The 12,678-nt window shown below is 38.9% G+C and overlaps 1 protein-coding gene across 6 annotated transcripts in view; it reads left to right on the plus strand.

Moving 5' to 3' along the window:
* LYST (lysosomal trafficking regulator) overlaps positions 1–11,565 on the plus strand; it is a 197,721-nt gene extending 186,156 nt beyond the window's left edge. For all 6 annotated transcript variants that reach the window (XM_082640698.1, XM_082640696.1, XM_082640699.1 and 3 more), the window contains 5 exons: positions 2,285–2,424; positions 2,924–3,021; positions 7,951–8,107; positions 8,519–8,590; positions 9,533–11,565. In XM_082640698.1, the coding sequence (XP_082496824.1) occupies positions 2,285–2,424; positions 2,924–3,021; positions 7,951–8,107; positions 8,519–8,590; positions 9,533–9,671 (606 nt within the window). In that variant the 3' untranslated portion in view covers positions 9,672–11,565. The remainder of the gene's footprint in view (positions 1–2,284; positions 2,425–2,923; positions 3,022–7,950; positions 8,108–8,518; positions 8,591–9,532) is intronic.
* Positions 11,566–12,678: the final 1,113 nt, after the last annotated feature.

Genomic DNA, 12,678 nt, shown 5'->3' on the forward strand with positions numbered 1-12,678 from the left:
AGCACACAAATTTACAGATAAGAAAATGAATATGTGAAAAAGTTAAACTTAGTTACAATTAGAGAAATTCAAGTTAAAGCAACCTTGATTGCCGTTTAAAACTCGGGAAATTTTCAAAGATTTAGAATGGGAATTGAGTCACAAACTGAAATGCTGCAGAGTTCAAGCAGAGAAGGAAGGAGCTCAGGCCTTTGGGGGCAAGGAATTCTTTGGTCCCAGGGACCCTGAAGAACGGTCTGCAAGGGCGCTGGCACACCCCTGTGGCCCTGCAGACCCCTGGCCCTGCGGGGGAGGTCAAGGAGGAGAACCAGAAGGGGCCCAGAACCAGGACTCGTGCCCTTGTTCAGATCCATCTGGTTGCTGTGGTTGTGTGCAGTTGAAGGCCACATGCCCTAGCTAAATAGAAGCCACTGCCACACAGCTCAAGCCAGTATTTCCAAGGGGAACTGTAAGCCTGGTATCACCTGGTCATTTGAGTCTTTAAAAATAAAATAGGTATTTTTATGTGAAAAATAAAGCACTTAAAATAGATGAGCTGCAGCTAATAACTCAACACAGATATGTTTCAAAAGCAGTGGTGATCAAAAAGGCAAGATGCAGCAGATACCTAAAGAATAATTAATACCATATATATAAAGTTTAGCAACATGAAAAACAATACAATTGTTATAGTAACATATAGTAGAACATAAACTCTACATACATGGGAAACAAATACAAAATTCAGGATAATAGTAACTTCTGACAAGAGAGAGGAAATAGGATGTAAAACAGTACACAGACTATGTAATGTTTAATGTTTTCTTTATTTAAAAAATAAGCTGATCTTATACAACATTAGGATTAGTTTAACTGAGTAGTTAGTATACAGTTTTTTATTATACTTTCTTTCTACTTTTCTATATTCTTTGTATTGAAATACTTTATGACAATAAACTGCTACCCTAATGAAAACAAAGTTTAGACCCTGTGTGGACATCTGGCATCTGTGAGCCATTTGGAACTTGGAGCATCAGTTTTCAACGTTTGATTTAGAAAATCAGTCCACAACTATTGATGAGTAATACATCGCCATTGGTGGCATCATGAATTGGTACCAAGCCTTTGAAAAGTACACTCAAGAACTGTAAACTTATTAATATTCACTGATCCACTAGTAGGATCCTGGAAATTCTAAAGAAATGATTTAGAGGAGGAACAAAACTTATATACATGAAGGATTTAATTATGACATCTATAAGTTTGAAAAAATTTGAAACAATTTTAAATGTCTATCGTAAAGGATGCTCAAGGGGCTTCCCAAGTGGTGCAATAGTTAAGAATCTGCCTGCCAAGGAAGGGGACACGGGTTCGAGCCCTGGTGCGGGAGGATCCCACATGCCACGGAGCAACTAAGCCCGTGTGCCACAACTACTGAGGCTGTGCTCTATAGCCCACGAGCCACAACTGCTGAGCCCGTGTGCCACAACTACTGGAGCCCGTGCGCCTAGAGCCCGTGCTCTGCAACAAGAGAAGCCACCGCGATGAGAAGCCTGCACACCGCAAGGAAGAGTAGCCCCCGCCCGCCGCAACTAGAGAAAGCCTGCGTGAGGCAACAAAGACCCAACACAGCCATAAATAAATAAATTAATTAATTAATTAATTAATTATTTTAAAAAGGGATGCTCAAGTAAATTATGGTATACTAACTGTATAGAATATTATAACACTTAAAAATCATTTTGGGGCTTCCCTGGTGGCGCAGTGGTTGAGAGTCTGCCTGCCGATGCAGGGGACACGGGTTCGTGCCCCAGTCCGGGAAGATCCCACGTGCTGCGGAGCGGCTTGGCCCGTGAGCCATGGCCGCTGAGCCTGCGCATCCGGAGCCTGTGCTCCACAACGGGAGAGGCCACAACAGTGAGAGGCCCGCGTAACGCAAAAAAAAAAAAATCATTTTGAAGACACTGTCAAAAATGGAAAATACTTATGGGAGAATGTATAAAATACAAAATAGGGAATTATTTGTATGGCAATAATCACAGCTATAAAATACATATGTAATTGGCTAAAGACTGGAAAAGAATAGACAAAAATGAAAAGCTTATTTGTTGATGAAATTATGGTCAATTAAAAATTTTTTAATGTTTAATTAGTTTTACTCTTTAGAAAAAGTTGAACTAGATTGAAAAATGAGATGTTTGAGAAGAATATTTGAATCACTTGGGTTTTTATTTTTGAGATACGACACTAGGATACCTTTCGTCATGGTTTTTGTCTTATACTTTACTTATTTTTTTAATTTTAGCCTTCAGAGATAGAAATGGAGTCTCAGATACATCTCTATGGGCACACAGAAGAGATAACCAGCTTATTTGTCTGCAAACCATACAGTATAATGATAAGTGTGAGCAGAGATGGAACCTGCATCATATGGGATTTAAACAGGTACAGAAATCTCCAACTCTAAAATAGCTATTTTTAATGTTTTAGTTCTTACTGTGAGAAATAGATGCACTAAAATAATATCTTTATATCATAATAGCTTTAAGCATGAAATACGGACTTTACCTTTGTAATCTTACTGAATTAAAAAATCAGTTAGGGGCTTCCCTGGTGGCGCAGTGGTTGAGAGTCTGCCTGCCGATGCAGGGGACACGGGTTAATGCCCCGGTCCGGGAAGATCCCACATGCCGCGGAGCAGCTGGGCCTGTGAGCCATGGCTGCTGAGCCTGCGCGTCCGGAGCCTGTGCTCCGCAACGGGAGAGGCCACAACAGTGAGAGGCCCGCATACTGCAAAAAAAACCCAAAAAAAATCAGTTAGTAATATAGTCAGGAATGCCTTATAAATAGTAGATACATATACACCGAGGAAAAGAATTCTACAAATAAGAGAATATAATTATATGTAACAATCCCATGCAAATTCATATCTTTGGTCTTTCAGGTTGTGCTACGTACAAAGTCTGGCGGGACACAAAAGCCCTGTCACAGCCGTCTCTGCCAGTGAGACTACAGGCGACATTGCCACCGTGTGTGACTCAGGTGAGCTGGCCCCAAAACCAGAGCACAGGGTGGTTGCACTCACAGTGCATTCAGCCAGCTGGTTACATCATAGGTTAAACTGTTGCATCACATCTCTCAGGTCCCTGCCAGATCTGTGTACTTAGGTGATAGCGTGTATGTGTGTTAAGACTCCACACTCCCAATGCCGGGGTCATGGGCTTGATCCCTAGGCAGGGAACTAACATCCAGCATGCCACACAGCGAGGCCAAAAAAAAAAACCAGTAAGGTTGAAGATTGAGTTCATCAATTTAGGCATCTACTTATGCAAAAATTAGTATTGTCATAATTTAACTTTTTTCTGATATATGTAAGACTGCATTTGAGCACATGTAAGTTAAGCAAATTACTGTTACATAATTATCTGAATTTTCTTTGGTTTTATTTTTCCATCCTTTTTTGCTTCTGCTTTTTAACTACTGACTTTGCTACCTCCCTCCTGACTAAATGAAAAGCATCAGCAGATGATCAACTTCCTGCATGTGTCTTGTAGTTCCTGTGAGAGAGTAGTATAAAATAATAATGGAAGTATAATTTGCCCAAAATTTACATGACAAAGATATGTCTCCTAATCAAAGGTCTGGCTTTTAGTTTTTGTTTTTTCATGTATACATATTAAAAAACTTGATGCATCCAGAGGGAAAGAACTGTTGAAAAGCTCATACATTTTCTGTTTGCATTTCCATTAATTGAAAGGATCCTTTGAAAAACTGTTTCTTTTTGTCCACTCAGTACAGATATCTTCGACACATCTACAGTGGGTGGTCTTTTATCCTTTGCTTGCATTTTTCGTATTGTTTGTTTTTTCCTGACACCAAATGTGTGGTCTTTCCAGACACTAAACAATTCTCCAATTCTATGACAACAACTGAGTGTCCAACACTGCAATTCAATTCTGACACTAACTAGTTGAAGTTAGCAAATTTGGGAGTCCCAAGACCCCCCACCAGGTTTGATAATTCTCTCAAATGACTCACAGAACTCAGTAAAACACTGTACTTACTACTGTGGTTCATTACAAAGGATAGAAGTGAACAGCCAGAAGAAAAGGTAGGTAGGGTGAGGTCACAGGGTCTGTCCCTGTGGAGTCAGACTGCACCACCCTCCTGGCATGTCAGTGTGCCCATCAGCTTGGAAACTCTCCTCCCCCTGTTGTTTAGGAGTTTTTCTAAGGTTCCATTCTGTAGGCAGTAGATTCTATCATTGGCCACTAAGAACTGAGCTCAACCTCCCGCCCCTCTCCCTTCCCTGGAAGTGGGAGGTGCTGTAAGCCCTATGCCAGGGACCTGGGACAAAGTCCGAATATTTATTTTTGTACACAGTAAAACTCTTGTTTTTACAAAACACTCATTCATGCTTGTATTCAAGAAAAGTAACATCTTCAGTCATGCTTCAAGATTTCAGTGTGAAGTATTTGCCAGTCTTCACCCCTAGTCATAAAATAATGTCATGAAAACATTTTTATTTCCTAATCAGCATAACTAAGGGGAAAGATCTTAAGCAGTTGACTTTGGTAATATAAGTGTGGGCAGATGATTGATGACTTTGCTAATTGTTCCTCCTTGATTTGTACATTAGTGGCTTTTAGTATGTCACATCAAGAGGGAATTTGGGGGAATCATATAATGATGATTTATATAGAGTTCTCTACTTTCTTCTTTTGGCAACATTTGGAAGTTAGGACTGATCCCGAGGGAACCGAATTTTGTAAAGTTAATTACTTTCCTGCTGCCAGTAGTGATTTATTATATCTGTGATATTATATTAGCTAGTCACATGGGAACAAGGAACCAAATTACTTTTGCTTACAATTACCAGCTCACTAGTAGGGTGTTCAGGTGCCCCTAGCTAGTGTGCACAGTATGATAGAGTAATGGCTAGAACTTTCTTTCCACTTTGAACAAAAAGGCCTTCTGAACTTGTTTGAGGCCTCTCAATGCATATAGAAGAGGACTCATAAAGAGCAAGTGGTATATAGACAGCATAATAAAAATAATGATTTTTTAAAAGAGAGGACAAATTTATGTTAAGTGATCCAGACTATATTTCATTCTCCTATTCTTACAGTCCAGGAAGGGAAGAAAGTTATCAGATTTAGCCTACCAAAAGTCTTGACACTTTAGTGAGAACCATCCAAGTAACTTTAAATTCAAAATTTAAGAGAAATAAATATATATGCATGTGTATGTATATGTATATATAATATATAATGTGTATATGTATGTGTATGTATATACATATATAATCTCAAAAATTTCTGTATTGGGGCTGACGATACACTGGCAAACTCATTCCTCCTGATCCTAATTTCCCAGGGCTTATTATGGGATGTGGTTGTTATAGTGATAAGATGTAAAATTTATTAAGCTATGTAAATATTATAGTAGATGGTTTCTGTACGTTTTAAAATCATTCTGCCACTATATCAAAATATATGCATTTCAACTAGGGTACATAGCCTTTTCCTGTGTTGCCAGTGGTACTCTGAAGTTAATATAATATTCTAAGGTTCAGAGTAGGGGGTAGTTCTCCAATTTCTTTTAATTTTGATGAAGATGTATAGGAAGAGTAAAGATTTTTTCAGGAATGCCCAACTTTCTGACTTTTAGTTGATATGTTAAATTATACATGAAAGCAATCCGGTATTGGGTAAGGGCCTCGATTTTTTTTAATATATGTTTATAATCTTAGGCAGATGAGTGGTTACTTGGTTTTGTGGTAGACCAAGTTTCTGGGCAATCTGCTAGGGTAATTCTTTGCCTGTTAAGTTCCATACCATACTTCAGAGTTGAGGACCACATTTAGATGTTTTATTTTGAAGAACTAAGCCATGCAGTAGCTGTGTCTTACAATTACCAACCCCTACGTCAATATCTTTTATGGATATGTATCCAGTGACTTCAGTAAGCCTTCTGACCTTACTAGTACACATCCGGTTACTTTATATATTTTTAAAAATCTTTATTAGATATTAAATTCAAAAGAAAGAGTGAAATCTCTACTTACGTAAAAGATGAGTTTATCAGCTACAATTGTATTTCTTTAGCATATTGAGTCTCCTGTATCTTTTCTTTTTTAAATTTATTTATTTTTGGCTCATTGGATCTTTGTTGCTGCACGCGGGCTTTCTCTACTTGCAGCGAGCAGGGGCTACTCTTCATTGCGGCGCGCGGGCTTCTCATTACGGTGGCTTCTTGTCACAGCACACGGGCTCTAGGTGCGTGGACTTCAGTAGTTGTGGCACGCGGGATCAGTAGTTGTGGCTCGCGTGCTCTAGAGCGCAGGCTCAGTAGTTGTGGCGCACAGGCTTAGCTGCTCGGTGGCATGTGGGATCTCCCTGGACCAGGGATCGAACCCGTGTCCCCTGCATTGGCAGGCAGATTCTTAACCGCTGAGCCACCAGGGAAGCCCCAGAGTCTCCTATATCTTGATGCTTTATTTGGATAATCTCTCCTAATCGATATTCTACAATGGGAAGTAGACCACTGGGCATTTTTTAATCTTTGTGTGTGTATGTGTGTGTGTATATGTGTGTGGTAAAATATGTTTAACATAAAAGCTGCCATTTAAACCATTTTAAAGAATACAATTCAGTGGCATTATTACGTTCCCAGTGTTGTGCAGCCATCACCACTGTCCACTTTAAACACTTTTTCATCACCTGAACAGAAACTCTGTAACCATAACTCCCACACTTCTCCCTCCCCAACAGATCCTGGTAACCTCTATTCGACTTTCTCTCTCTGTGAATTTGCCTATTCTAGATATTTTATATAAGTGGAATCATACAGTATTTGTCCTTTTGTGTCTGGGTTATTTCACTTAGCGTACCACTTTCAAGGTTTATCCATGTTGGTGTCTGTATCAGAACTTCATTCCTTTTTGTAGCTAGACAATATTCCATCGTATAGATATACCACATTTTTGTTTATCCATTCACCTCTTGATAAACATTTAGGTTGTTCCTACCTTTTGGCTATTGTGAATGATACTGCAACACACTAGGCATTTTGGTTGGTGACATTTGAAGGTCTTTCACATACCTTTAGGTAAAGAAGTATTTCCAATATTTATTTCTTTGCTATAAAATCTTTTCATTTCCTTAATAAAGAGAGAAACACATTCTCTGCTTTTCTGTTAGTTCTAATGGAGAGATAAAATTAAGTGTAGTAACACACTATGTCGTCCAAACTTTATCATGCCTCTTAACCTCTGTCTTATCAGTATGAGAATATTTCTCCAGAGAAGGCTGGACACATCACCATGAGGCCCTAAGCCACATCCCGAGTTTATAGAAGATATTAAAGCAATTAGTGCCTCCTCCACCCCCTGGAAAACTACAAAAAGTTTGGTTACTCATGGTCTTTGAAAGGAAAAAAAATTTGTTTAATAAGACATTGATTTGTAAGAGTCAAGCTTAGACATTCTGAAGAATTAGCTTTCTTTTTCTTTTTAAAGAATTAGTTTTTAACTCAGCTTTTACTGTAATTCTTCTTTTCTTCAGAAGTCCTGAAAGTCACTTCTTGTAGATAGTTTCACAGAATATTTTCTTCTCTTTTTGGAGATTGTTTAGCTTTCTAGGTACTTTCGAATTCAGATTTGGCAGTTTGTATGCTGAAATATCATGACTACAGAAAGATTCATGGTTAATTTACATTGTTGCTCTACCTTGTAGCTTAATTTTTTATTTTCTTTTTTTTCACTGGTCATCATCTCTAGATAAATATGCCAACTCTGTGTGACTTACAATGCAGTAGTTCCATTTATACAGTCTTCAGTTGTGAGTTGCCTATAAACTTCATCACTAAAACAAACAAGCTAGGCCCTCAGGGATGCCCCTCTTGGGCCCAGTGTAGGGGGCTCTGTGACACCCACAGCCTGGTGACCTGCGGGTGACTGTGGCATTTTAGCTGGCGGGGGCAGTGACCTCAGACTCTGGACAGTGAACGGGGACCTCGTTGGACATGTCCACTGCAGAGAGATCATTTGTTCCGTGGCTTTCTCTAACCAACCTGAGGGAATATCTATCAACGTGATTGCTGGGGGATTAGAAAATGGAATTGTAAGGTAAGAGGAGTTTTTTATTTCTTTGTGTACTTTTGTTTATAAGGGCACAGCAGTTTCAAAAATTGGTTTTTACTATCTAAACATAATAATATTTAATATTTAGAGATTTAAAATCACCTTCGGATATCGGTTCTTCAGTTCTTTGTTTTATTTATAAATAGTAAAGATAGCTTTAATACATTTTTGAAATTTTATATTGTTTGTCAACTATGAAAGAGTAACAATCTGAAAATATACAGTTAGGTTTCCTTTCTCCCCACCCACCTGGGCAAACTGCCCAGAAGTAACTACTGTTAATCATTTATTGTGTTTCCTTCCAGATGATTTTTAACAAGTAAACACATAGGTTCCATTTTTAGGGAAGCAAACTTTAGTTTGCATAATTAGATGATGACTTTTTTCTTCCTCTAGGTTATGGAGTACTTGGGACCTAAAGCCTGTGCGGGAAATTACATTTCCTAAATCAAATAAGCCTATTGTAAGGTAAAACCTCCCTCACCTCTTCTTTTCTTCATAACATACTCTGTGACTGTTTTGTTGGAGAGACAGTAAAGCACACAGAGGTAAAGAAGTGCGTAATGAAAGTCATTATAAACAGCCAGCCATTTATCGAAGCCCAGGATGTCCGGGGCCCGGTGGCAAGAGGAGGCAAAATGCTTGTCTTCTTGGAGTTCAAAATCTGGGACAGGAGCTCACAGTCCCACAGGCAGGCATGCTGGGCTCGCGCCAGGGAAGGCCTCTTGAACTGCAGAAGTAATGGATTTTTTTCCCTTTCCTTATGGAAAATCCCATAATGGTGATTGATGGCTACAGGAGTGTGCTTGACAGGACTGCTAAACAACCAGTTACCCTTTGCTCTGTTAACAAATTTGACTTTAAAAACTCAATTGGAAGGAAGTGATTCAAATTCTACTTTATTAATATAAACTTATTTTTAATCCACTAAATGTAAAGTTTAATGAACCTAAATTAATTATGTATTAATGTTACATTTTTTTACCCTTTCCCCTTTCAGGGAAATAAAATACCTCCATAAAATAATCACCATTCACTTCTATAGAGAGAAAGTGTAGTACTGCTGTATTTTTCGAAGTTTCCTATACCCAAGTATTTGTAGTTTAAGTAATCAGGCTAAACAAGAAGGGAAAAGAAAATATGCAAAGAAGGAACAGAACGTACCGATCCTTTTGGTCCTGGTTTTAGTCTGTATCACTTGGTTAGAAGGAGCTTCACAAACATGCCAGCAGAGCAAGTAAACTATATTAGAATTACAGTCAATACCAATGCGTTGTAGGCCGTCATTTTGTTTGTCTCTGTGCTCCAGTAAAGATATCTTAACCCCCTTACACTGATTTTCATGTGATCACCAATATGCTGATACACTTTTCAGAGACACAATATACAAATGGGATTTTTTTTCCACAGCCTTACATTTTCCTGCGATGGCCACCATTTGTACACAGCCAACAGTGATGGGACCGTGATCGCCTGGTGTCGGAAGGACCAGCAGCGCCTGAAACAGCCAATGTTCTATTCCTTCCTCAGCAGCTATGCGGCGGGATGAGTGAGGAGAACCTCGCATTCTGCAAGGCACTTCAACTCCAAGCTAGATTTGCTGACCTCGCCAGTTACAGGAGGTCAAACCCGAAGAACTGGATGACCAAACAAACCATCCAAGTAATGATAAAGTCTGTTCATCTGCACAAAATTCTGCAGCCTCACAAGGTCCTGAGAGGAAAGTTTTGTTTAGTGATAACCTGGAGGGTATGTCAGTATGCACTAACCAACAAGGTTTAAGTCTGGCACAGTAAATTAAAATCATATTCTTAAAGGTTTTTTTCCATAGAGGATTATGAAGAAAAGATGAGCATCTATTTCTGTTTTCTATTACTTTCTATTTTCTATTATTCCAAAAAAGCCAGTAGAATTTAAATTGGTTAGCTGTTTGTATAAAATGTTCTAAAGATTATATTTTAAAAGTTTTCTGCCAAGATAACACACCCACCCCACTCCCCCCAAAAAAGGAAAGATAAGGATAAAGAATTCAGGACTTGATCATTGCTTTCTTTGAGAAGTATGTAATTCAGTAGGTGCTTCTGCACCAAAGATTTTTTGGACTATCTGCATATGTGAATCTCAGTGCTAGGCAGTTTTTGCCTGTTGCCTTCTTAGCTCAAAGTAGAACCAGAATTTTTTGACAGTCACAAACAACAACACAAGTATCTTTGATTTTCAGACACATTCTGTTTCTTCATAAAAATCCTACTTAAAATCCATAACACTAGATATGGAATATCCTTAGTTGAGTCACTAAGATTTAAACACAATAATAATTCTTTTAATATCTGCCATTTACAGAGCATTGAATACTTAACAATTTGCAATAGAAAGCCTCCATTTCAGAAAAAGTTTGCACAGATATTAATAATGCAGTCCAGTTAAGGCGTTTAATCTAATATGCAGGAGGAGTTTTCTTCCCCAAAGGACACAGCTTACTTCGTTTTAAACAGGAGGCAGAATAATTCTTTTAGGAAGCAGTTTCCACTGTTTCTACTAACCTATACCACTTGAGAATTCTAGGAACAACAGAAAAATCTGTGTACTCCACAGCAAACTTACACATGATAAAGACAGAGTTCCTAAAAATCCTGGAATAGTCTGTCATGATATTATGGCTCTATTTTTACTTGGGGTGCTGCTTTATTGGCTTTGAAAACACTGTAAAATAAGCTCAGTAATGTTACCATGAGATAAAAAGATGTATTCCTGCCTAAGAACTACTTGCGTGTTTGTTATGGAAATTTAATTCATATGGTGTTTACAGAACTACTTTTGTAACTTCTAGACTTTCTAAAACATTCTGCTTAAAAACTGTATAAAATACAATTGCAAAGTCTCTGCTGTCAAGATAAATACAAGAGGAAGCAAGTGGCTACGTATGCTTGTAACCTTCAGTTGCATACATAGGTAAGAGCACTTCATGGCTGCACTGAGATCATGGTTTGCACAGACCACCTATTAATTCTGAGGTCCAAATAGGTGCAGAGATGAGACTATTCCTATTCACGTTGAAGTGATTTGCTTTGTTTAAAAAAAAAAAATCGCAGCTATTGTCTAACTTTCATTTTTCTACTGAGAACTTTACATTAGTCCCTTATTAGAATAAGGTTGCTACTCAGTCTTTTTTTTTTTTTTAAGGCCGAATTTCATCATTTATCTAAAGAGAAAATATGCAAAATGACTGGTCTTGTTAAGAGTGCAATATTATATTTTTATGTAAAAATAAAAATGAAATTGGGGGGATTATTTATTCAGCATGAAACTTAATATGTATATGTTTGAAGCACTTCATAATATGCATGTTGTAGCAAATATTTCTGTAAACTATCACAAGCTCTGTTACCTTTGTACACACTGCCACTTCACAGTGGGGATAAATTTCATAAAAATAGACTTGAGGACCTATTCTCATTGCAGTTTAAATATTATGACCAGATCTCAAATTGGTGGCTGTTTTTGGTAACCCATATAGTTTCTCTCTTTAGCTCCCCTATAAATTTATGTCACTAGAAAAGGATAACTTTCATTTCTTAATTGTGGTCTTTGTGAGAACTTGTATATTTCAATCTTTACTGCCTTTAAATGGAGTTTAGACAGAAGTCCTAAGGTCAAACCACTCATTTTTAAAAAGAAAAGACTATGTCCCTGCCCCCTCCCCACCCCCAACAGCAGATCCTGCACTGAGCCCCTACTTGTACTAAGTACCACACTAAGCACTGAGGTCCAGTTTGTTCCCTGCACTGCCAGGGCAACATGCTGTCCGTAACACAGCGTGCGTAGTTACAAAACGTGGTAAGTGCTGTGAAGGAAGAGTGGAGGGTCCTCTGAGAGAATACAACTAAAGAATTCAGTCTAAATCAAGAGGATCCAGGAAAGTCAAATTGTTGCCGCTGTCTAATGGATGAAGAGAAATTTGACAGGTGCAGATGGGAGCACATGTATTCCAGGCAGTACACATGCAAAGACCTGAGGCAGGAGCGTCAGTGAACAGAGGCTCAGTGAGGGAAACACCTCAGCTCCTCTGGTGGGCCTTGCAAAAGGTGGGTGAATTCAACCACCAGCACTCCAGGAACTCAGAATTACTCTTTTTTTCTGCTTTGCATCTGCAGTGTTTGAAGGATTCTCAAGACGAGGGCACATCTGCTTCTAGGTGTCTGTTCCCAGAAGAACTCAGGAGCAGCATCTATCAGTGTAAGCCTGCCAACCTGAATGTCCCCACTTTACCTGCACATCTCAGCTTGACTCTTCCTTTCAGCAACGTTCACTGATTGCCAATTACGTGCAAGCCCAGTGCTAGGTGATGGGGGAGGGGAGGGGAGGAGTGGGGAATTCTTTCCAGCCCTTCAGAGCTCATTCCTGGTGATCTGCTTCTCACTATTTTGGATGACCTGTTAATGTTTTGAATCAAAGACGGAAGAGCTACAAGGGGTTCCGGTTCAAGATGGTGACACAGGAGGACCCTGAGCTCACCCGCATCCTGCGGACACCCTGAATCTACAGCTACACACAGA

This window comes from Mesoplodon mirus (assembly GCF_964341445.2).
Source record: "Mesoplodon mirus genome assembly, chromosome: 2".
Lineage (NCBI taxonomy): Eukaryota > Metazoa > Chordata > Mammalia > Artiodactyla > Ziphiidae > Mesoplodon > Mesoplodon mirus.